General features: G+C 40.4%; 1 protein-coding gene across 2 annotated transcripts in view; it reads right to left on the reverse strand.

Annotated features, from left to right (window-relative positions):
• Nucleotides 1-27,497, reverse strand: part of spock1 (SPARC (osteonectin), cwcv and kazal like domains proteoglycan 1) — a 152,473-nt gene that overhangs the window by 48,267 nt on the left and 76,709 nt on the right. For both annotated transcript variants that reach the window (XM_050042361.1, XM_050042360.1), the window contains exons 3-4: nucleotides 25,831-25,876; nucleotides 3,933-4,013 (exon numbers count right to left, since the gene is read on the reverse strand). In XM_050042361.1, the coding sequence (XP_049898318.1) occupies nucleotides 3,933-4,013; nucleotides 25,831-25,876 (127 nt within the window). The remainder of the gene's footprint in view (nucleotides 1-3,932; nucleotides 4,014-25,830; nucleotides 25,877-27,497) is intronic.

Raw genomic sequence — 27,497 nt, forward strand, 5'->3', positions numbered from 1 at the left:
GTGCCCACCAAAACAATGCATCAAAACATTGTTTTCTAGTTGGAGCCGCGCCTCGTTTTCAAACTGTATGGTTTGACTAAAATGAACAATGACAGCAATAAAGTTCACGATGACCAGCGCTAAAATCAACCTGCGTAGTTGTTCCTCCACTGTGACATTAGGAAGTGTCACATTTATCTTACAAGTGTACTCTTCTTCAACGTTTTGTTTACTTCCTGGATTTTTCCCGCATGGAAATTCCGACCAATCAAGAGCAGCTTTCTCACTCAAGGCATTTTATCTGGTCCGCTTGTAAATGCTGCCGTGAGAACACGAACCAACTCTAGGCAATTATGCAGCTTTGTGACAAAATAAGTCCCTGATTCGAACTGAAGCAAGTGAACTCTAGGTCTGAAAGCACCCTTAGATTCACTTTCTGTCTGCACACACAGTAAGAGGCTACAGTCATGCTAAGGTTCTGTGAGGCTGCACAGCTGTGCTTTGACCTGATTGACAATGTTTATTATGTTCTTCGTGTTAGTTTTGTGATTAAGCAAGCTAACATTTTCTAACTTGTATTAAACACAAAGTACAGTATTAGAAACATTTTTGACCTGATGATGGAGCTGGATGTGAACTGAAGAGATCACCAAAGTTATCACAATTAATCCTCTGAAGACCATGAATGTCTTCACTAAACTGTATGCCAATCTATAATAACAGAGAATAATAATAATAAAATACCTCTTTTGCATTACAATCCTACTCATTGACGATGAGTAACTGTTTTGGCGAGTTGCTCATGCTGGGGTTAGAAGTGAATGGCTCGCAGCTGTGCAGGAAGGGAAGGTTTTATTCTATTCATTCAAGAATTTATTTTGCACTTGTACAATGTCAAGTGGTCTCTTTTCTTCTGCTCTTAAAAAAAAGATCCCCCGGGCTCTTAGCTGACCATGTGTTGCTGCCAGACAAGGAGTTTGTGTCAGTTTGACCTTTAGTCAATTTCAGGAGAGGTCACAGTGAAAGACCACACGCTTGACTTACAACCGGATTCTGTCTCATTGACACACTGTGATCTCTTCCTCTATTTCCTCTTTCCTAAAACACACACACACACACGCACACACACACACACACACACAGGTGGATGACAGATCTGGCCTCTTGCCTCACCTTCAGTGTCAGGGATAATTAAATGTTTTTGCACTGTCCTAGACTGAGGCATTCATTAATCTGAAGCTGAGGGGTGTGCGTGCGTGTGTGTGTGTGTGTGTGTGAGCATGAATGAGAAAGAGTATCAGAGCCTTGCATCTCCTCTACCTCCATCTACTCTCCTCTCCGGTTATTATCCACTCGTATTCACCATTTTGCTCTTGTTACTCAAAACTCTATACAATCAACAGGACCTGATGTGACACACCCATGCTCTGTGTGTTCTTTAGATCATCCGCTTATCCGAAGCATGTGGTAAAGTGATGAATAGGAGAAATACCAGACTCTATTCACTTCATCTAAGCCAATAGAGTCCCTTTTCAATCTCCTCTTTCTTCATATGTTTTCTAAAAGAGAAAGCCTGTGTGCTGAAACGAACACATTAACCCACCCCGCACAGAGGCTACTACACCACCCAGTGAGATAGACCGCATAGTAGACAAGAGAAGAATGGAGAGTGAAATTGTATGATATGTAATTCAAAATCTCACATTTTCCTCCATTTGAGAGAAAAAAAATGAATACAGTTCCTTTGCTCATATAGCACATGAGAGGTCAACACCAATGACTCACTACCTGACAGGTTCAATCTTTGCAACAAAGGCACTCTCAATCAAATCATCTGATTTGATTTAAATCTTTGAACTGCAGCTTTGGGGAGAGCACCTAAAGGATGGCTCAACTGTTCTCCAAAACCATGCAGTGTATATTTTGTATGACGTTTTATATATGATTTACTGTTTGTAAATGTTACAAAATGCAGATTAGCTATAAAGCTAACTCTGGCTCTACAGCTGTGTTGTGTGCCGTCCCTGTTAAATAAACTAAGAACCCAAACTTCACATTAATCCCTGAAAACTGAAACAGACAGAGCTCTACAGTGCTGTAACTGTTTCATCAGAGCCGATAACAAGACAAACTGTCTGTAACTAAAAATAACCAAACCTTCACAACAGACCTCAACATCTGTGTTTGAATAGACTCAAGTACACAAAGATACATGAGGAAAGCGATGCTATTTATTCTGGCTGAGTCTCACAGCAGCACAATATGGCTGCGGCTCTTTTTGTAGATTTATCTGGGCTTTGATACCGTGAATTACTGTATGTTACCATGCAGCTTATCTCCCATTGAATTAGATCAAAACATGTGTAATTGGTTTTGTAATTACCTAACGAACAGAACACAGTGTGCGCGTCAGTCGCATTTCAATTTGCATTTGATTTAGCAATTGGTTCCCCATTTAGTTTTCCATTTGCCAACTCATCAAATCATTTCAGCAGCAGCTTGGAGCCTCGTTGTGGCTGAAACCAGGTTTTATGGGTGTTTCATGCCAACGAATTCATGAAATGGGTATGAGAGCACAAGGTTAACGTATTAAATAATCCATTTTGTATTACACATTTGTAAATTGTCTTATTTGGCTATTTATGAATCACCATGACTCATCATTTTCCATGTAAACTATTTCATTAAATGATTTGATTAATTCCTCTTGTTACAGTATTATCAAATTAAATAGCAGCCAAGGAAGGACCTGCTTTGGCTAACACGTTTATGAATAAATAAATAATAGGAACATTAATAAGGGATCATTATAGGTCCCACATTACCTCCTTAACTACATTTTAAACATCGATAAATCATGCATGATAGTTGTTAAATATTTGTACAGGCGACGATTAAAGCTTTTAATGCCTCTGAATTTTCAATCAGTCGAGCTAAATGCTAATTAAAATGACCCAAATACTGTATATGTGGTGCTGCAGATATAAAGTCATGATGCCCACATGCATAAACATTCGTATCCTTGAGTCAAATTAAACTTTAGCAAATTCAAAAATAAAAGATATCATCAATAACTGACCAAAAGTAAAAAAAAAAAAAAAAAAAAAAAAAAAAAAAAGGTTATATTTTCCATATACTACACAATTCAATTATATTTATAGCCTCTTTCTGGTTACTGAGAATAAGCTATATCACTGTATTTGATGTTACCCTTGGTAATCTCAAGCAAACGATATTGCAGAGAATTTCAGATCACTACACCCACGCTAGCTTGTTAAGCTACATGCACAAACACCAGAACTGACAGGTATGCTCCTGTGTTCAGAAGAGGGGAATCTTTACTCCAGTAAATCACAACCCACTTGCTACATCTCAAATTACAATTTTGGTGTTAGCCTGCACTAACAGACCGTGATGTTAGTACTGCAGCTAACCCTGGAAATAGCTCCATGTTACTGAAGGGGCTAGCTTTGATCATCCTGTGTGCATTCGCCATGCTCTGTCTGGTTCAGACGACGAGCTGTGAGCTTGGTTATCTCTCCCTTCCACACTGACATCTCTGCACACAACCTGAGACAGGGTGGAGAACTAATTGTGCTAAACACTGCTGTATTATACCCGCCGTTTTATGGGATCTGCAGCTGAGACAGCAGGGCAGAATAATTTAAACTCAGTGTAAAGAACATCAATGACTGGCTATCGGAGCATTTATTTCTCATTAAACCTGGTAATCTGTAATGATCTGACTGTGCATCTGACTTTTATAAGACAAATACATAGATCAGCACTGGGACCATTATAGCCCAAAAACACATATTAGGTCAAAGTCAGATCAGTTGAATCAGCTTTAACAACATTAACAGGGTGGTTTCTTCCAATCACTAAAAAAAAAAAAAACAACCAAAAAACCCTCTCCACCCTGGTGAAGATGAAAATGATGCTGCCAGACTCACCATCCTGTACTGTCCTCTTAGCTGAGCTAGAGTGAGCTTTATTTCCTGGGTCTCCATATCTGTCAGGTTCAGCCTCTCGCTCTAAAGAAAGACATACAAAAACAACAACAGAATAATTAGGATAGTTCACACACCCTTAAAGTCATAGTTCAAAATGTGCTTATTTGCATTAGAAGAGAATATTGTAACTTCTATGAAAATAACTTTGTGTCATATTTGCTGAACTGTCACAGTTTCCACCAAACACTTTCAGTATGGTACCTTTGGAACCAAAAGTATCCCCTCAGTCATGGTACCTAGACCCCAGTGTTTCCACTGCAAACCGTACTCTTAAATGTGGGCGGGGTTGTTGTCACTCACTGCTCCACCCAGCACTCACTATATTTCCTCCTTTATCAGTCTGAACTTCATTTATCGTCCACAGAACGAGGCTGCACACCAACATTTTCAGAACAAAATAAAACAGGCTGCAGTGAGAGTCTCTCTCTCCATAGGATATTTTAACAAATCAGGTTTGTGCATTTAGTCCTTCTCAGGCAAGATCAGGGGTTAAGTGCTGCCAGAGCCCACAGGGACAACGCTCCACGTTTAAGGATCCACTCATTACTAGAAATGTATGTCATTTAAAAACTAATGGCATGGTCAAAGTTGTCACAGTGAAATTTAAGGTGTGCTGATGGATTCACGTCGTCAGCTCATGCACTGAATAACATTAAAAGTAAATGTTCCACCTTAAAAGTAGCCAGCAGTCGGGCCAGTAAATTAAGTTATTTTTTTCTACGATTCCAGCTGGTGCAAGAGACAGCAAAACATCCTTTATTTCATAGTTAAAGTCTGCTAATAAAACTCCCTAAGTTATGAACAGTGGTTACACAAGCTTCAAAACCAGCCACAACTCAGCCCTGAGCAGAGTGACTGTCCACTATTGACCAATCAACAGACTGCAGTGTTCAAAGCTCCACCTTTTAGTACCAGATCTGTGTGCAAGGTACCCCAACAGAGGGGGGACCAAAAATGGGGACGGTGCGGAAAGGTTGCATTGGTACCATCCACAACTTTTCACAGTGGAAACTGAAAGACAGTGCACCAAACTGCTTCAGTACCGCTTGCTACTTTGGAAATAGGGTTTAAATCCACAGAGTAGTTCATCAGACAAATAGTCTGTAAAGAAAAAATATGGTCCTTCGTCGCTGAATGCAAACATCAAGTCAGAGTCAAGGAGTCAAAGTAGGCAGCGCTGATCAAATAAAAGATTCAAGATTTTGTTACTGCATGGCCTATTTCTCACTGCAAATGTTTTCAGAAACATATTTTAGTGTACTGTTTAGCTGTAAAATTAGAATGTTTGCTACCTGGCCATCATGTTGGAAACAGTCAAGCTAAGCACTGCTCACCAGCTGAAGCAAATATTTTTTTTTTTCCACAGATTATCTGTATCATGTACCACTGAGTGGATATAGTGATAGTTTCAGCAAAGTTACCAACTGTAGCGTTAATGGAGCTGGAGCCAGGAGATTAGATGAGAGGAGATTATCCTTAATTCTATTTTATTGAATTAGACTGACTTTACTGTCTGCCTCAGTGGAAATTTGTGTTTGGCTTCTCCTAAGTACAGCAAGTACATATAACACAACACATCATTAAAAACATACATTTATAAAGTATACAATGGGCAGGGAGCACCAAATATGTTATATAAATAATAAAAGAGAGCACATCTTAAAAAATAACAAGTGCTCCCTGATGCACTCATTTTGTGTTCAATGCCTGTTTGGCAAAGGGAATAAAAGAATGATTGTGTGTGTTCAGGTTGGCCCTTGGGACCCTGAATTGACAGCCAGATGGGAACAGCTCAAACTCTGATGGGGGAATTCACAAAAAGATTGCTGCTAAACCTGCATAAATAAGACAAAAAAAAATCTCAAAGCACGTACAATGACTGAAATGGTCCCCTAACTGTGCTGCCTAGCAAATAGCTTCTCATTATTCCTGTGCAATTTGCACATATTTAAATTACGTAAAATGCATACATTCTGCTCACAATAGGCCCCTTTCTATGGAAATGAGTCTCAGTGCTAAAATAGTATAACTCCTAAAAATCAGCAGTAATTGAAGCATAAATCATGCAAACTTCTTATACAGTTTGAAAGTGTGCATTTATAAACACTAGCAGCACTGATAGACTTTGATATTACATTAAAATACAGTTTCTTTCTAATGCTTAACATCTTGTTAAAAATTCTTGCCTGAAGTTTTGAGGAATGCCTCTACACCTCGTCGGTCAGGACCTATAGCTCGTTGTCGGAAAATTTCAGTTGTTCCGTCTGCTGTGTTCTTGGCTTAAAGGAAACATGTATACTTTGCCACATGGATGGCAATCAGATGCAAAAAGGGCAATATGTTCTCAGCTGTAAAAGTTTAATGGCACTGTAATATCATTAGTACAGTATCTTTTGTGAGACGGATTAGATAACGATGAAAGTGGGTTTTTTTGTGAATTTATCCTTGAGTGTAGTGGGTGTGAAGTATCTGCAATTATATGTTTAGTCTTTCAGTGCACAGCACTGTAAAATATATTGCAAAGTCATCTCTGCTGCAACTTGTCAACTAGCTTAGCATAAACACTGGAGGGAAGGGGAAACAGTGTGTCTGGCTCTGTCCAAAGTTAAAAAAAAAAGTCACATTTAGCTCTCTAATTAACACATTTCATCATTTTTGTCTAACCTGTAGACAGACACTAATGTAAAAACTTGGTTCACACTACACCACATTTTTGTCCGTTCCAACGGTCACTATGTCAGATTAGGTGATCGTGGAGTAATTAAATCTTGCCATGACTTGGCTGACAGACAGTCTTTTACGATGTGCATGATGTCATTGAGGTTTTTTTGTCCTATTTTTAATATTATTTTTAGTATTTTTTCAGCCACTGTGGCTGTTCATGTGCCAGCTGAAATGTTATCGTAGTAACGTAAAAAGCGCCACCAGATAGCAGGAGCTGCATTTGAAGTACTGCATGCAAACTATGCAAGTGAATCCTCCACAACAAGTTCCTGCAAATGTTTCACAATAAAAGCCTGTTTAGAAAATGAAGGGATTCTCTCAACCGACAGGTACAGGTAAGCAGGTACAGGAAGTGCTCAGTTTGAAATGATGGCATGATACATTAACTTTAATAAGGCAAATGTGGGTAGATTACAATTAAAAATATAAAAATTCAAAGGGAATGATAAATAAATGCCCGTTTCTAATGTAGTCTGTTTCAAATGAAGCTGGGAGCCTCTGCAATTATGGTGAGTAAAAGCCACTATTTTTTAATTTTCTTACTTTATGTCCTCCATTATGAAGAAATGATATTCTTTGCTAGCCTGATGATAATAGCAGTGCTCATCGGGTTGACAAAGTGCCTCTGCTGTTTCACACCATCATTTTTTCCTTTTTTACTCTGTGTGGTAACATCCCTACAGGAAATAAGTAAAAGGCTGGGATGCTGTTGATATACAGTTGTCCACAGCAGCAGATCGCTCTGTGTTTCTTTTGGTCAAAATGACAGCTGTGATGGGAGAAGTCATGAATTACAAAAAGAAAATCAAACATGCTAGCCTATCTGTTGGAACGTCTGCTACTATGACACACTTCACAAGATGAAACAATGGATTATTGCATACGACACCCATTGTTGTTTACGATTCAAGCCAACAACGGACGACACAACATTGTGCTATAATCGGGCTGACATGAAGTAGTGTGAACCTGGCATAACACATAAAGTCTCTGCTGGCTGCCTGGCATTACTGCGCTTGAATTTTGTTTGCCAAGAAACAGTTCAATGTTACAACTCCCCTAAAACCTCAAGTTGTATTACTGTTTTTGTTAGACTAAATAAAAGAGAATGTGTTATTTACTTAGGTTTGGAGCTGCTGCTTTATATTTAAACTTTGGCGAGAGTAGGCTAGCTGTTTACCCTGCTTCCTGTCTCATGCTAAGCTAAGCTAATTGCCTCCTGGTTCCAGCTTTGTAACTGATGCACAGACACGTTGGTGGTATCAATTTTCTTATCTAACTCAGGTCCCCAACTTCACAATCCGAAACAAGTATGTTTTGATATAATGCTTTTAATCTCCTGAAAGACATTCTGAAATCCCGAGCCAGCCTTGGCGGCGCTGCAAAGTGACACAAGCATTATTTTTCTCGTCTGAAAGGAATAATCATCGCAGCGTCATTACTGAGCACAAAACAAGTAGACTCAGCCAAGAGAAGGCAAAGTAATGCACCTATCCGTCTCGATACAAAAACACTAATCCATCCTCCCTCTTACACACACACACACACACACACACGCACACACACACACACACATGCACACACACACTGCAGTACAGCATCTCATTTGGAAGCAGGCCAGTGATGGCAGAGCCTCGGGGTGGGAACAGAACAGCTAAACACTGAGTTACAGGAAGTTTGTCATGTCTGTCTGTAGGCTGTGACATTAACACCCTGAGATGATTAACTCCCAAACTCATCCATCTCCAGTATTTATCAGCCAGCAAGGCTTTTGAGGAAGGACCGAGCATGGACTGTATGTAATGACCAGGAAAAAGTAAAGAGGCGTGTGTGTATAGGCAAAAGTTAACTTTGTTTTTTGTCAATATGCCCTCTATTCATTATTCTTCCACTCTTTCCTTTTGCTCCTCCCTGCCAGGCCTCTCTTCTCCTCATTACTGGATGACTTTCTTATCTCTGAGTTATCCTGCATGCAAGCAATCTCTCTCAAGTGCTCTCTGTAGGCCTCATGTCTGTATATCTTTGTATCTCCTCCCTCGAGACTCTCTGATGCCACTGTCACTTTCGCAAGCTGGCATTTAGCCTGAGGGCTTGTGCTATGATCGCTAGCAACGGCTGTCTGCTCACATCCTCTGAAGTTTATTTATCCTAATTTACGATGATCATTGGAGGCTCTGCAGTCTACGGGGCACAAAGGGCAGAAACAAAACATACACACAAGCACACAGTCTTCCCTCTGTGTGATCTACTGTGGTGTGTATCTCCCCTTGAAAACAGCCTGTTCAGCACCGTTCACACACTGCAGTCCATTGATTCACAGCTTCATTTTGCTGTGACTTTGTTGTTGGTTTTGGCTCTGCCTTTTTAAACTGGAAGTGTAGGGTGGTTACAACTCACTCCTCTCAGTGCGGCTCCGTGTGCCAACATTTACCCTTTCTCAATCACCATTTCTCCCGGCCACTAGTTCCTCTCAGCGCCTCTTTCTTCTTCCACGCCATTTCCTTTTTTCCATCCTAAACAGAAATTTAACCGCTTTGCTGATATGATTGGTTTCATCTGTTCATTAAATTAACAATACCCTTGGTGTGACTGTGTGTATTTCCTCTCAGCAGGCTCCAGGTATCATTGATTACCACCGGTGAGTGTGTGTATGTGACTGGTTAATTTACTGCAAACGCCTGAAATCACTGTAGCGTGTACGTGTGCGTTTCAGCTGATAGTCCCATTTATGTGTTAAGACTCAACACTGCGAGCGCTCACCCCTCTGAAAGAGCGAGATAAGAGCTGAGCCGAGGGTCATGGATATTGAGTCACTTTTTATGATGCGGCCAACAAGCCATTAAAATCAGAGCGGTAAACAATGTTTAAAGAACGCCCGGAGAGCGAGCTACAAACCCTTAGCACATTACAGTGAAATGAGATATTTGTTCTCGCTCCAACTCACACTCCATTTAATACACAGACCTGAGGTGCTCACTGTTGTTTGTTGTCCTATCTGTCTCTTTACTTATCAGTTTCTCTCTTTCTAATTCTTTTAGCTCCTCCAGGCGCAGATCAAAGATGGTTATATGAGAATGTATTAAGAAGCAGTGACAGAGTTTGGGAAGATTAAAGATGGACTGATGAGGGATGGGAGCAGACAGACAGCATATCTTCAGAGAGACAGAGGCTTAGTGAGTTTGAGAAAATAGCTGATGAAATATAAAACAACGGCGAACACTCTGCTGGGAAAACACAATGTCACGTCTAATCAGGCTGATTGGCAATTTGGAAGCTCCAGATTTTCGAGGCTTTGTTTGTGGCTGCTACTGCCAAGCCAGAGTGCATCACAAATGGCTTCTGTTTCTGCTGCCAACACGGTTCCCATGGCAACCACTTATTCACTATGTAATCTAATTAGGCAAACGGACAGGAGTAGTTAACACCTGAAAATTGTGAACTTAACTTGTATTGTCTTCTCTCTGTCTTTGTCTGCATTGTGTCTTCCAAGCGTTGGCTGCCAGTTTGACTCTCCTGTGCTCCTCTGGACAGGCTGCGATAATCGGGCACCGCCTGCCATTTGCAATCCTCCCGTTGACTCCCCCCTCGCGGATAATGTATTGCAATCACAGCCTCACAAATGTGTTGGACATGCCCATGCACAAGAAATGAGAATGAAATAACTAGAATACTGAATCTAACAGTGGTCTTGCTGACAGTACGACTGTTATCTCCTGCCAAAGACTCTTCCGCTCCTCTTGTCTCTCTGTATCTGTGCTCAGGCTTAAAGGCCTTTTCAAGGCAACTCTCCAACCACTGCAGATGGGACCGAGCAGAACATAATGCAGATGTAGAAAACCATAAATAACATTCAGACTTTGACTCTTGAAGAAGGCTGAGCTGACCAGAGGACACACGGTTATAACACGGTGCAGCCTTCAAAAATAACGACAAAAATAACACAGCATCAAGAAGTACTGAAACCTTTACAGTCAAATGATGCCTGCATTTGATCCTTTCTGTACCCAGATCTAGAAAAAACGACTATTTGTATTGTTTTGCTTGCAGCCAATCACTGCAAACGTTCTTCCATTTAGTGCAACGTGTGATTGCCAGCTACAACCAGTCTATGCTGTGGTGAAGTCGAGTGCAGTGTATTTATGGAGCTGGCAGTGCAGCGTGCAGAGATGCCACCAAAACCTGTGGTGTCTGGAGACATTTTACGCAACTGAATGCTTAAATAAAGTACTCTATTGGTATCAGTGTCAATTTAAATATAAACTATGAAGGATTTTCCTTAAAAAAACAAGTAATCCTTCTCAATCATCACGTATGACCCACTAAAAGTGTGTGGTGGTGTATCTTTCTGCAGAGACTCTGCCCTCTGCCTGTATTTTCTTCTTATTTGCTGTGTTTGGGATGTGGCGGGGCGCGTACCCCCACAGCGCTCTGGTGACGTCAGGGCTTTATAAAAAGGTGGTGACATGGTGTCAGACTGTAAGCAGCATGCATCCAAAAGGCATAGCGCATATACAGCAAGGCGAAGCAGAGTGAATCTGGGGTTTACTTTCATTTTTCACTGGCTCGTGTGTTCACAAACAGTAACCAACTATCCTGCATAGTTTACCTTTAAAGGTACTGGTATTGTAATTTGTAGCAGCCAGCCAAAAACCAACAGACTGCACCTTTCTTGCACAACAAAGGACTGCTGACACTGTGAGGGTGTGGGTGTGGCAGAGCAGAGAAGATGATAATTGCTGGTACCTGGGTGAGAAAAAAACCCTCACAAAAGCAGCATGGAGGAGAACAGTGAGAGCGAGAGTGACAGAAGGAGGTGATAATGTGAAGTTTTAAATCAGTATCTGGTAACCTTCGCTCTACAAAGAGAACAGTGATGTATAAAAAGTAAGCAGAGCAGCAGCTGATCCCAGAACCAGCTGGATTCTGTAACCTCCTGGACAACAAGGTGTTACTAGAGGTGTGTTGATCCCTGGAGCAGATGGGAGGGATTGAATCTTGTTCAACAACCTTCGACCTGTTTGGATGCAACTGTGGACTTTTCCTTGCCTTAGTTGGGCCATTAAGATGAGTCTTCGCTTTCCTGCACTCTCTAGGCTTCTCTCCAGGGTAATTTATATCATCCCATACCCTCAGTTACTTTACTTCTCATCTCCTAGACACAAACAAACACTCTGTGTGGCTATATAGACAACAGTAGACTTTGCTTGTGTGAGCAAGTTTATAGAATTGACATGACCAGACCAAATAACAAATGTTAGTCAGTGTTAAATCTCTCAGTTAATTTTCGATTTCCAGCAACAACGATTAAAATGTGTCTGGACAAAATTGGATAAACCAATCAGAGAGACAGTACATGTGATGTAGCACCGGAGACAGACAAATTTAAAAAGACTACAACATGTAGAGCATCAGTATGTCTGTGAATGAGTGTTGGAGTTTTATGCCATCAGAATTTGAAAATAATACTTCAACAGAATGTTCCACATCATCTGCAGCCATCTTGGTTGTTTACAGAAATGCAAGTAGGTATAACTGCAGCTGCAGCAGCAACACGACTCGCCCACCTTAACCTACACGCCAGTCCACGATCAGCCCCCTTCGCTCCTTGGCCCAGAGGTGGATATTGCTAAGTAATCGACTAGCTAGCTATAAAGTATTACGTTAAAGGAGAGGCGATTAAGGTTAGGGTAAGGGTAATGGGAAGGGTTTCATCTCGGCATGAGGGTGCACAAGCCAAAACTGACATTGTGTTTTTTAGAGCAAAGTGCGAAGGCTCTGCAAGTCAGTCATCCTCCGATTCTTGTCCAATATTAGGTAACTGTTGTGACTGGCCCGTCCAGGGTTGGGTTGAAATCTGTTTGAAAGGGAGGGAGACCAGAAGCTTCTGCCAGATTTATGTAGTTCCTAGCTAATTTCTGCCTTCTTGTAAATGGTAAAAGTAAATGTCAGGACATAGCTGATATTTTAATGAGCACATGGCAGCCACTCTCGCTCCAGATTGTTGTACTCACTTACAGGTGGGTGGAGAGCGAAATCAACAATCATAGTGTGCGTGTGTTTATGAGCTCACTCTGGGTATTGTACGAACAAAAAAGTCCAACGTGGGTGTGTGTGCTCATAATTCTTTGCCTGGTTAAAAAAATATTGGATTTTGCCTTAACAATAAAACTGATTTTAAAAGCCTGAGATAAAATTCAAAACAGGTTGTTTGCTGAAAGTTTTCCACCAGCAGTTTACTGAAATGTACATAAAAAACTGAGGAGTCCGACAGAGGAGGCGCGCTCATGGGCGAGTCAAGGGGCTGTGATTAGTTCAGACAAATCTGCAGTAACAGCAGGAAAAAGAGGAGCACACGAAGACAGCAGAGATAACAGCAAAAAAGTTGGAAAGATGTGTGCTGGGGAATTTTATTCATGTGGACAAAACAAGGTTACAATGACAAAAGTCCTCCCACTGTGGCACTGATATATTTTAATGGGAGCTGACGTTTTTTTTGTGTGTGCTTTAATCATTGTTTAATTTTGTTATAATCACAAAGCTTTAAATTTTAATAGCAAGAGCTGTAGCAGAGCCAATTTGTCTTAGAATATGGATAGTAAAGCCTGCAGGAACACGCTTATTTTATTTCTTTAACTTTCAGAAAGGCCAGTGAGAGAAATGTTGCATGAGACATTGCTTTGAGTCACAGAGGCTGCAGAGGCTTTGGCTCTCTATGGTAAAACTTTTACCTTTTTCCATGTGACATTACCTCTCACTTATTGCTCCCGGGCGTGCTTTGGGGAGTGAGTTGATGCACCGTGTACATAAAGCCCTGATCTGAGTACAGCAGATGTCTGTTTAATCCACTCACTGCAGGACGAGCTGGGCTTTCTGGGACACAGGCCAGTGTCACCCACACACACCTACCTGCTCACACAGCTATGGAGTACGCCGAGCATTCAGCATTCAGCATTAAGTACGACATGTTCAGAGGCCTTACAGGTTACCCATCCATGACTGGCAGATAGACAGGTCAATGAGCTGTCACCATGGAAACAAATTCATGTGGCGAGAGATTCTTCAATCTGTTCTCAGGCGTGATGGAGACAAGAAGGGCTGTAACGTTTATGTGGAGCGTGTACTTTCTAAAACTCTGTTTAGTTTATTGATTTAATGTTTTCCGGTCCTTTAATATCACGCTCTGTGCACTTTGACCAAAAGGAGCAACATTTGAAATACAAATTAATATTTGCATTTTTCATCTCACTGGGGAGTGCTGTTTCAAGAAGTTTAATGAGCAGCTACAATGAAGAACAAGCCAACTTTACAGCGCTGTAATATTTTAGCTGAAATATAGATACATAAGTCATATTATTCACAAGTGTTAAAAATATCAATTTATCGATACATATTGACTCTGGAACTGTTTCAGCATTCATTTTCCACGGTATTGATACTATCGTTCTCATTTCTCTTCCTCTCTTTTCACAAGTTGACACACAAGTCACAGTGCTGTCTTCATCATTCATCTCATTCCACCCAGTTACATGTAGGCTTTTGTGGCATGGTTTGGTTTTGTTTTCTACTTGCACTTTATTGCCTTGTGAATATGTCACAATCTTAGTCTAAGAACACCGTTTTCATTCATAAAAGAAAAGTTTTAATTATTGTTAACGTCTACTACAGTCATTCTGCTGTTCTCTGCTATTAACCAAAGAAAAATAAGTCATTGTTGTCTTATTATAGCTTTGTTATATTCATATATTAATTAAAAAATGTAAAATGTATGCCCTCAATGTCAATTTTTCCCTATGCTATCAAACGTAGTATTGAACATTTATATTTTTCAAGGTATCATATTGAAGTTAGAAACATCTGTATCAAGACAACACTATATTTGAATTTGAATATTTTTAAAAAACAAAAATCAAACAAAAGCAAAAGTTTGAACATATTTCCTCAATCCAGCCAAATACAAAATACTTTAATTAAATATTTATCTCACACGAAATAACTTCCCATCTTAGCCACAGAGATCTGACAAGCAAGAAACTTGAGAGACTGTCAGCTTTATAGATCTGAATGACAGTGTATACTATTAAAATGTGGAGAAGATCCCAACTGAGTCGCCGTGACATAGTCATATTGTACTTTCTGATGGATGAAGAATGTGTGAGTGGAGCTGGAAGGGACAGCATGTTGGTGAGTCTTTCTACTAAAGATTTCCCTCAGGGCAAAAGAAGCTGATGAAAGTAAAGTGAGAAGACGAGACCACAATTACACAGGGGAAATGTGATAATAATAACCAAACCTCTTAAAATATTAATCAGATATGTATGAAAAAGACAACAAACAACTAATTCTCACAGGCCTTTCGGTGTGTGTGTGCATGTGTGTGTGTGTTTTTACGTCACTGTGTGATGTTGATTCACAGTCGCCCATTGTTCATCATTATGTAATTTCCATCTGATGAACTCAATACGTCAGAAACAATAGAAAACTCAGGAGAAACAATGAACAGAGACACAGGCGTGTGACGTGAAGGGGTGGTGAGAGATAGATGACCTGAAAATATGAACAAGAAAACTGATGAGAGAATTTAGAGAGCGTGAGAGTGATGTTTAAAGAATAGGCAGACGGGGGAGAGAGAGAGAGAACTCTGCGGCTGCAGTGAGGGAGACACACACAAAGCAGGGTTGCAGGGCACACTGTATTGTTGCATGAATATATTTTGTGGGAAGCAGCACTTTATATAAGATTCTGTCGGTTTAGTAAATTGCCTGCCAGCAAAAACTGACAGAAAACCTCACCTCCACATGACGCTTAGTTTGTGACTTCTTCAGTTTTCCAAACACAATTTGCATGTGAGATTTTCTTATGCTCAATGTGTGCTTTGAATGTTGCACCCACCCTGTTATATAAACAACAAAGGAAACTTGTTTATGCCGTAAATGTTCACAAAGCAAAATGTATTCACATATGTTGGCGTGAAAGCCATTCTACCCACACTGTACTATTTTAAAGCATTAACCAACATCCTGCTGTGCTGGTATTTAAAAAGCACTTACAGTATCACCTTCATCATACACAGTCTCTGCAGCAGCATATGTGGTGGTGGAGCTTCAAAGGGTGCAAAAACTTTCAGAAAAGGACGCCCAATCAGCCAAATTATAGCCTTTTTTCAATCTAAAAACAAAACAGGCTTCATCATCCAAAGGCAATCATCAAACCATAGAAACAGAATGACAGTAGAACGGACATTCCCATTCAAATCAATGTAGCAGGGTCGGAGCGGCGGTCATTTTATATCCTCCTGATGTCCGAACTGTTGTTTGGTATGCATTTTTAATTTCTGCTAGCTATTTGGGATCAGTAGGACGTTATAAGTATGAAAACCAAATGAGCAGTGGAGTAGAAACATTACATTTTTAAATGAGCATATAAGCATATTCCTGTAACTTTCATCTCCCTGTTTCTTGTGTTGCCATCAAGTTCACGTTTGTTGAAACATGATATACATAGGTCTACTGTAGCTGCCTCAGAGGAGCGAGTGAGAGCTGCTGCCCAGAGGACATTTCAGAAGCACTGAGAGACTGCAGAGCTTAACTACGTGCAGATCAGCATATTTTTACATCTAATTTGATGAATTAAGGGTTTATTTTGACCAAATCAGAGCTGGTGGTTGTTGGAACCATTTTTATTTTGTTTCTCTCAAGTTTGAATGAAGTGTGGTTTACGTTGAGATAACAAGGCAATTAAGCTAATGCCAGTGTTTGCTTTTCCTGCTTAGACTGTGGCCAGAAAGCACAGGGGCTGGAGTAGGTACTCATTTCGGAGCTGACCCCGGTCGCTCCACTCAGTAGTCGGTAAACAAAAGACGGTAAACTTCTGCTGGTCTTGAGGAGCTGCAGCTTTTATTAGCCCACAAACTGTAAACTCTACTGTACATTCACTCCTGATAGCTTCTCCACTAAACCTGAACTCTGCTCTGCTCTGATCACTCTCTCCTGCTCTCTCTACCCCAGACACAGACAGACACACACACACACACACACACAAATTCTTGTACTTCTTTCTTTGCGAGGACCCTCACTGACATAATGCATTCTCTCACCCCTTACCTGAATCCTAACCATCAAAACTAAATGCCAAACCCTAAACTCAACCTAATTCTAACCTGAACCCTATAAACAGGCCTTTGAAATAATAAAGACCGGCCAAAATGTCCTCATTCTGTTGCTAAAATATGTGTTTTGGTCCTCACTGTGTAGCATGTACAAGTACACACACACACACACACACACACACACATACACACTGGCTGCACCCTGAGCTATTCTCCAAATGAATTACGCTACTCTCATAACATTAGTCTTAGTTTGGTGAAACACAGGAGCTCGGATTGGTGTACAGGGTGTATTTTTCTGTTTAATAAAGAAAATAGATGCACAAATAGGCCAAAATGGAGTTCTTAAACTAGTGAGTGTGACACACTTTACAGCCTCCCTGACGTGTATTGTCACGGTAACAACTAACAATCACCCTTTTCTTTTGTGCTCACCAAATGACCGCAGCAAACACTTCTAGTCTCATTCTGTGTATCAAACCTACTGTCAGAAGCAAATTACAGAACTTCTATTCCATTAAAATACACATAACAAAGTGCATTGTTCCCCAACATCCGCATCTAATATGCAAAAAGCTTCATAAAAAGGCTCTAATGTTACACACTGTTTAGTCTCAGGAAAGCCATTCATACCAGCAAACACACAGGCTGGGAAAATCATACTAGCTACAAACAAAAGACAGAAAACAATTATTTGAAATCAGGCCGGCTGTCGCCAAACAGATACAGGAAATCCGAATGCCACGGAAACCAGCACTACATGCAAAACTGAATCAACAGTGCAATCCTGACATGTTGATATTATCAGTATACTGATGAGCTGGAGCATATGTTCGTTTCAGAAAGGCTAAGCAGCCAACTGGCCCTACAGACTGTAGCTGATTCTGAAGTTTTATCAAATTCTGTAGGATTAGCGTTAATTCAAATACATGTTTACCAGAGCTCCACGATAAGCTACAAATCAACTGCTGGACCTCATTAAGCCACAAGACGTCTGGAAAACAGATTTACCACTGGTGGATTTGATCGCTTGCTGTTCAGTATCACCAACAAGTAATTTGTGATGCCACTGATTTCATTCATTAGATGCTACAGAGGGAAGCATTAATCGCAGAGTGATTCATCAGGGGAAAGGATTCTCCCCCATCAACCTTCCCGCTGCTGATTAGTCTCCAAGGGCGACCAGTGACTCATTAGTCAAACTGAGATCAGCAGGTGGTGACTGATGGCGCCATCATTTCTGCTGTATCGACCCCCAAGTAAGAGCTGTGATCACACTCGTCACATCGATGTAATTTTTGTCATCTGAGCATACACACGAGATTTTTAACAAGTCCTCCAACTCATATCAACACATAGGTTGTTTGTTCCTACCCGCTAATACACCACAGAAGTGTTGCCTAAATTAGCGTCTCTGATGGTTGCATTTTGAAACACGTGGTTAAGATTGTGAAATGGTCAAAATTTGGTTAGGTTTAGGCGACAAAACTACTTGGTTAGTTCAGGAAGTTATCATGATCTGGGTTCAAATAAGTTCGTTTGTTATGTAACTTTATGAAGCTCTCGTGAAAGTTCAGTCAGGAAGACTTTACTTTTTTCTGTGTAGGTCTGTACTTTATTTCTTATACCATCCGCCATTCACTCCTCACACGCATGCTCACCTATAATATTTTGCTGTCGTTGTCAAGGGCTGTCAATTGAGACATCAGCTGTTCTGTCAGCTGATCACAATTAACCAATAGAACAGCGACACACCTCTTCCTAACATCTTACTGCTTCTTGTTTTAAACATTGTTCTCTGTCTGCCTGTAGTTCTTTCATGCTGCAGTTGTGCGCATCCTCCACCTCCCCATCACCGCCTGGTCTTTGCAGATTCATCAGCCTCATCAGTCATCAGCCGCCACCACCACCACCACCACCGGTGTCTGAACTCCATGGGGGATTTATCTTGCTCCTGCTCAGATGCCCCTCGATTACAAATCTCCCTCTGGAGTCAAAACCCCATAGATTTTCTGTCAAATTGTAATTATCACATCATCTGTTAATCTGCACACCTGTAATCTGTATAAAATGATCTTTACTTCATTTACCTGCGTCTTCCGATTGAAATGTAAGTTAACTTCTATTACATACATGACATAAGTATGTTACTTAAGTTAACTTAGCATACAAGTTAAAATAAGTCAATGTTGACTTTTGGTTACACACACAACATAAACAGTGGTCTCCTGGGCCAAAGACCAGTGTTTGCTTGACCCATCTGTCCACAGCCTCCCAACACAGACTTTGTTACTCTTTATACTACATCACCTGACTCCCTCACTTCCTCCTTTGCTCCGGTCATAATTTTACGGTCACTGGAGAGTGCTGCTAGAGATGGACTGATATTGGATTTTTACAGGCTGATTTAATAATGATAGTTTGGAACAGGAAAAAGAACACAAAGCAGAAGGGACCTGCTTTCTCTGGAGCTGTATCCACTGATCAAGCTCCTTTTTGCTCCATTTAACACAACCCTCCCCTCCTCAGCTCCAGTTGGTGATGTAAGTCCCTGCATGACTAGTGAAGGCCACACAGCCTTGGGCCACAATCGGAAGCAAGTTCTGTCGATAAAGATAGTTTGTAAATTGCCCTACTGGCACCAATTAATTGGCCAAACAGATAAGTTGGTCATCCTCTAGTCGCCGCCTAACAATAAACATAAATAGTGGTCATAATAAGCTCCTTGTACAAACAACATTTGGGATTGTTTTCTGGGGAAGGACAGTCTCCAGACAAACAGCTTTGTTGAGGAAAGGGACTGAGGCAATTTCAATGCCATGCCCTGCACTGACTGACTTAAATTCAAAAGCCTGTCATGCTGACAGTGGCTGGAGTCAAAAGTTGAAGCCAACACTTTGGAGTGTGATGCCTGTAGTACCAGCTGGGTGAAAATGGGACCCACTTGAGGCAATTCGAACACATGCAAACAGCAAATGTTCCCTAAGCAGACCAGATTGTCTGATTGATTCCAATTATTTATTCACTGTCTAATTGTTTTGCTATCCATTACTCCCAGGTGTGCTGTTTGTGTAGGAGTAACTGCACTGTGCATAGCGCTGTTAGCAGCTCTGCAGCAGGGGAGCAGTCATATTGCAGCTGAAGTGTAATGCTGCAGCAGAACAAGGCAAAAAGAAGACTGAGGGAAAAAATTGTTTTATGCACTGCCATAAAGAGTGTAATTGGCACAAAGCTGCTCTGTGCTTCAACCACATTGAATGTGTCTCTAGAGAAGTGCACAGATGCCACATTCTCAAGAGGACAAAGTCACCTCACGATGTTCTGTCAAAATGTTGCAGTGACTCACATGCATGGAGTGTGGTGTGGTGTGGGCAGTAAAAGCCAAGAGACATTTTAGAGGAGGAAAGGGCTTTCAGGAAGAATCTGAAACATTTTTCAAAACGTGGTAAATGTTCAAAGACATGTATAAAATGGTTTCTACTGTGAGCTTCTAAAGACTGGGCTTAACCGCCTCCCACCACAGTTACAGGAGAGCTTTGGGTAATTGCATCATGTCTTGTAGTTTTGTAGCTCCGGCCATCAGTTCCATTGGACTCACCAAAGTAATTACTGAAATCTCTTGCTAAAAATAGATCCAGTGGGGCAACAAACATCAGTGGTCAGTCATGCATGCGGGCTGAAAACAAACCCCCGGGTTAGTAAAACTTCAATGGATTCCTCAAATCAAACAACATAATATATTTATCCAGTTATAAAAGGACACATAGGAATGTTTTCTGATCTGACGTCCCCATCGGCAGGACGATGTCATTTGTCTGTACCTTCCAAAACTGATAGTCTTCAATACTGAACAGCAATTGTTTGTGTTTTGTTTTTTTTATGCGGCAAAGCTAGGGTTAAGGTTTGATTGGATGTGGCCAGCAGGCTTCACTACAAGCTGATTGAATGTAGAAACAGATAATAATCTTTATGCTCCACAACCAGCCACCGGTGATGTGACCAGCGGAGTTGCAGGTGACACCATCAGCCCGCTTGAGTTGAACTCAGATCAGTCAGTTCACACCGCTTGCAACCTCTGCAACGTTCTTAAGCAATTTTGTCTTGTCATGAATCATCGGTCTGAACTGGACTTTACTATGTGATGGTTGTTGGATTCTTATCTCCATGGTTACAATAATCTTGGAATGATCAGGGGCTACCTTAAAAAATCTGCATTGCCTGTCAGTTGGAAACAAGAATCGAACCGTGGTCTCCTGAGTTAAAGTCTGATATTTGGTGACTAATCCATTGACTTTGACCCTCTTGAAGACTTTGTCATTCTATAGTAACGTGACCTGACTTCCTCCTTTGCTCCCATCATATTTACTACAGCTGCTAGAGGGCTATGCCACTTGAACCTAAACACAGTCTTTAGAATGTCTCTAAACCTTATTTTAAAATCACAGAAATGAAGGTAACTCTCTGAAGTTGCCACAGTTGGTTGCACTTGCGGTTTAAGGAGATATTGGCAACAATATACGGTTGCACTCACATTTATTGTAGTTTAACCCCAAAGTAACATAGCTGAGACTGTTAACGCCCTGCATGATTGTCCAACTGTTTGTGTTTGTTTCCCACTTGGCTCTATTTTAGCGATTCCCTGATCTCATCAATAAAGGCGCTGCTATACTTTATCTGAACTGAACGTTGGACAGTTGAAGATTTTATAACCCCCCTCTCCCCACACCTATCCCACAGCAGAATTGAGCGAGCTGTGTCCATCAATCTCTGCAGCGTTCCAAAAATCCAACACTACCGCCCACCTCACACAGGGATCAGCCAGCTGTGTGGAGGTGAGACAGAAATCAGAGTTTGAATTTCTCTTTCAAGCTCTCTTTTTTCTTTCATTCTTTACAAAACTATTTCTGTTACTTTTCATGCTTCCATGAGTGCAACACTGGGTTTTGTTTCCACCTCGCCTTCGAGCGTGGCCATTTGGAAAAGCTATAAACAATTTTGCCAGTTCTCCTCTGCCGCAACCTGACCTTTACTTTGGTGAGTACAATGTCATCCTAACCAAAGTCATAAAAATAACTCCCAAGTTGTAACAAACTAAAGTTTTCTTTGAAAGACAAGACATCACCGTAGAGGAACAAAATACTTGCAAGCGAAGTGTGACCTCTTGTTTGAGTGTACATCCAGTGTGCATCATTTCTCTCTGGCAGCGTCTCTACACATTTAAAAGTCCCATTCTTTTCTAGACTTAAATTTCCAGACTTCTCAGATTTTTCAGATCAGATTTGGCATCTCGGTACAAACACCACTTTATACTTACTAAACTGGCCAACTGAGTTGTGGAGAATACAACAGAGCTAAAAATGTGTGGCATCTCCATATTGACAAAAGTCAAATCATTTATATTTGTCTGCACTATCTAAGCAGCTAACTAACATTAACTCAAGTGGGTAACAAACAACCCGGTTTAATACATCCAAAGAACTTACAGAATAATTAACTGCTTGCCAACCAGACCAGGCTTCTAAATTAGACAGGCCTTTATTTGTCAAAATGTGTAGCCACACTTGTCTAATAAAAGGAACTTGGCATTTAATTGAAGTTTTATGGTTAACTACATCCCTGCATAAGTCATAAATGTTCAGATAAGGTTAATATTGGGTTTATTTGTGATGCTATGTTATTAAGCAAAGATACCAATGGATTTTCGTACTAATGTCTGAATTTGTTTGGGTTAAAAGGCACTTGGGGTAGAGCTGTTTTATAGGCTGTGACGTACAGGTGTAGAGGGAGCTTTGTTTCTGAGATTGCATTCGGTCACACGCCATACTTTTTTTTGTGACGACATCAAGCTTGTGCTAGCCCACACTCTCTCACACAGAGGTGAGCATTTTGGCTGCACTGGCTGCCTGCTCCACACGCCATTAAAAGCACTGTTTGTCAGCCTATGATCAATTTATTTTGAGAAATTCTGAATTTTATATTTTAGAAAACAAAATAGGGACAATGGTCTGAAAACAGACATTGTTCTATACTTAAAAGGTGCTCCTTTTAACACCCATCACTGTAACCTGTACTCACTTGTCAACTGGCCATCACTTCACTCCCGTAGACTGATCCACTGGTATCACTTCATCTACACGACCATTACTGTAAACACCCCTTCATATCTCGGCTCACTACTCCGTATCAGCAACATCAACCGTAACCTACGCTCCAGCAGTTACATTAACCTGGTCATTCCAAAAGCCCGCACCTCCTCTGTGCTGCCTCTTGCCCAGGTCATCATTGTAAATGAGAAACTGTTCTCAACTGACTCACCTGGTTAAATAAAGGTAAAATAAAATAAATAAATAAATAAAATAAATTAGCCAGACCTGTAAATTGCCAAAATCAAATTACTTATTTTTCCATAATGTGTAAGAACCCTGCTCTGGTTATTATCTGTAACAGTCAATGTCTTGTCTCTGGCCTAATTGAATGGAATATTTGTACAGTAAAGACTTTAGTCCAAAGATACAGTGAAGCTGGATACAACTCAAGGTTTGGCCTTGTTAGGAAACAAAGCCGTCATGTTTGGAGAGGAGTGTGTCATCCATATAGCAGCTCTACAGTGACAACTTCTTCTGTTTGTACATTATTGTTTGAGCGTCTAAATCAGGCCTCTGCGCTACAACTGGATTTTGGAACAGAAGATTTCTCCACAACATCTGATGTATTTAGTCCCTGGTTAGAAGAATGAAGCTCTGTTTACTTTTTGTCTTTAGTTCTCTCTCAGAAATTTGATGAAGTGAGGCGAGGCTGTTCTCATTAGGCTCAGTATCCACGAGGAGCTGGCCCAGATAAACCTGCTCAGCAAGTCTTTCCCTGAAGAGTTACAGTTACTGTGCTAGATATGCAAAACCGAGCCAGCACGGAACAGACCAAACTCGGTGGTGGAAAGATTTAAAGTCTGTTGTGCTGTTCAGAGAGCTGCAGTCCAATCAACCCCCCAAACTGTGTGTGTGTGTGTGTGTGTGTGTGTGTGTGTGTGTTTGCTTACAGACATAGCCTAATGAAAACCAGACAAATAGATTTGGTTTGGCCTGTTTTCCNCACATTTGAGTGTGATTGATAAAGTGAACTTGGCGTTGTTGCCATAGTGAGTCCATAAGCAGCACGTAACTGTGAAAAGTAGCAGCATTTGGCCTCATGACAAACACACACACACACACACACACACACACACACACACACACACACCTATGTTTAAAGAGGTGATTGGATTTTTGGCAACAGCTTACTGAACAGCGCAATGAGTTCATTTGCAGTGCTTATAATTTACGCGCTGTAAACTGTACCATGAAAAGACTGCAGAGTGGAAGATGATTGATGTGAAGTAAACATAAAATAAGTTTACCACACATGCGAGCCTGAGTATATTAACACTGATGCAAACTGAAAGGAGCAAAGTTATCATTAATTTTTCATACCATAAACACATTCTGAAAATTACATTTCTGTGTATTTTCTTTATTAACTTACTGTTTTGAATCAACCAAAATCAAAATATAGTGGATGGCTTTGCAATTCTATCACATAATGAGATACAGTTTTCCCCATTGATGTACAGTGGTGTGAAAAAGTGTTTGCCCCCTTCCTGATGTCTTACTTTTTTGCATGTTTTCCACACTTAAANAAATATAGTGGATGGCTTTGCAATTCTATCACATAATGAGATACAGTTTTCCCCATTGATGTATATGATATCATTTGCATTTATTTACTACCTTTAAAGCAGATGGCTGTGTGTAATGTGTATGGGTGCTTTCACGCCTCAGCTGCGTGGTTCGTTTTAACCCAAAACAAAGGAATACTTTGCGTATCTATTTCCAAACTGGTGCGTAGGAGAGGGACAAGAAGAATAAAACTTGTAGAAAAAACTCCCGCACAGTGTCTAACTTGCAAAAATAATGATTTTAATGCAACGTTTCAGTGACTAAATTTCTGGACAACTTGTTGTCTGGTCAGCTCGACATATTGTTCACCTTCCTCTAAAATATTTGATTGACAGAAACACTCTTGGATACAACCATTTTGACCACCAGACATTTGCTCATAATGTTTGGTGTGCTTGACAAAGTGCAGTGTGAACGCTGACCAAACCAAATGAAAAATGCAACTTCAGCATTTTCTGTTTGTTTTGTGTTAGATTATTGCATCAGTTTGTGTGTTGCTTTAAATTGGTGGTGACAGGTCTGACACTACTGCAGAGGATGTAAGGTACTCTGTAAAGTAAACTTGTCAATTTCAGAACGGTCTGAATTCAGAACGTGGGACTGCTGTGTTTCCTTCTGCTTCATCTCTTTATCTTTTGCCACTCCTCAATGTACATATTTGTACAAAACAGGGAATAGAACTTCAAAATAAAAGCTTTTAGAGCCACATGTATGATGTATGAGTGTAACAAAGATAGATAGTCTTTACTCAAACTATAAGTCCTCAAAGTCATGTTGTTTGAAGTTGAATGGGGGTGAATGAGCCTGACATGTTCAGCATAACTAATTAAGAATAGCTTCAGTGATGGCTTTTAAAGGCAATTATCTTGAAAAGAACAGAAAATGTAAAGTCCTTTAAGGTCTTTGTCCTGTGATAATGATGGTCACATTAGCCTGTGTGTGGGAAGTGTTATTTTTTTCTGGCTAAAGTAAAAGACCCTCTTGACTTAATTAAGGATAAGTGCATTACAGGAAGAGGCTAAATGAAGATTCCGTCTGAAGCATCATACCTGCAATTTGTCACCAAATTATTCTTCTGTCAGTACCGTAGTTTGTGATTAGCCAATTTCCTCATTTGGATCAAGATATACTGTGTGGTTACATAAAACAAGGTTCAAAATCTGACTTAATGCCAACCACAGACACTATTTGGTCAGCACTCCACAAGTATCGAGGTGTGATATCTACCCTCAGTCATACACAGTGTGCATTGATATAAACATTAGAATCACACACACACATACACAGCAGGACTCACCTTGGTCCAGAGACTTGGCAGGAGCCCAGCTTTTGAAGTAGTCATCCTGAGTGGAAACACAACACAAGAAACTGGGTTATGAAAAAATAACTTGATGCTGAGAATATCATTGAATTATTTTTCAGACCAGAGAGAGAACAGCCTAAATACTAAACCAAACTAGTGAGAAATCCTGTCCTCATTCTCCTCTCCTTTAGTTCTTTCTGTTCATACTTGTGTTTTGTAAAAATGAGTGATTGCAGCAGAGAAGGAAAAGACACAGGGAGGTAAAAGCTTGTACAGACGTTTTAAAAATAAGATACACAAATACGAGAGAAACCTGCAGGAGACACACTTGAGAGTAAAGAATGTTACACGCTCTGGTAAATAATGGGTTTAACTAGGACACACACATTTAATGTCAAGGTCAGAATGGACTTGTGCTCTGAAAAACAGTTCACAAAGAAGTATTGTTGTTGTTAATAGAAAAAAAAAATGACAAGAGGAGCGGTAGTGTTACATTTTAGCTGCTGGGATGCTCCCAAAATCATATTTGAAGAAGCACAAGTAGTCTACAGTCAGGGAGAAAGCCTCTTCAACAGCAAATACTAAAACAGAAAATAATTGGCTTCTCACAGCTAAGCTCAGCTGAGAAGAGGTTTGGATTTGTGAAGCCAAATACACTTTGATTCAATGGCTGTATTCAGAGTGGATTCCCTGCCCAGCTAGAGACATCTATTATTGCGCAGAGCAATTAAAACCCCTATTATAAAAAGAACCACAGCTTAAACAAGCGTTTCATACAAATCACACATATAGGTGTAAGAAATGGTGGTTAATAGTCTAGGAATCAGCTTACAGGTTTCATACAGACTAGTATTGCCAAAAATATTGGTTTATCAATCATATCAGTTCTAACTGTCCAAGAGGGTTTCAAAACTCATTTTCAGCAGTATTGATCCACTGAAACCAGCTGCACTTTCTCGCACTCTCCTCAGCCCCTTTCCCACTGCACAAAAACCTCTAGCACCTACGAACATCTGGCTTTTCAATGTAATGGAAACATTAAATAACAATGGGAGATTAACACCTGGGTCAAATGAATCTGCAGTAGTCATGGGTATTTACTGGCACCAGCTGCACTACGCTAATCATAGCCCTTTTACTGGTGAGAAGCAATGACAGGCCACCACAAAATACCATCCATCTGCCCAAGCAGCACTCAAGCATCGATCCAAACTAGTCTGCACCGAGTTTGACAGAACTAAACTAGTTAGAGATATAAAAAAGAGTAACCACCATAATATTTTCATTGACCTCCATGCAGCTTTCTACTGTTTACTAACCTGTTTTCGTAACGCCAAACATGACACACGAGTAAAAAAACAAAACAAGAGCTGTGTACACCGCTTTCGTCGATTGGCATTGGGAAAGAAGTCTATAGCCTATTTTTAGCGGCTTTTCCTGAGTTTCAAAAACCTGCATATCCTCGCCACTTTGGGTGGAATAAGGGTATAACTGTTAATGTTTATTACAGTCATTCTGCTGTTCTCTGCTACAAACCAAGAAAAAAAAAAAAGTATAAAGCCTTGTTATATTTATCATTTGGTAAATGAATTTCCAATTGTCTATGCCAATTTTCCCTGTGGTATCAAAAGTGGTATTGAATATTGATATTGTTCAAGATA

This window comes from Epinephelus moara, chromosome 4, assembly GCF_006386435.1.
Source record: "Epinephelus moara isolate mb chromosome 4, YSFRI_EMoa_1.0, whole genome shotgun sequence".
NCBI lineage: Eukaryota > Metazoa > Chordata > Actinopteri > Perciformes > Serranidae > Epinephelus > Epinephelus moara.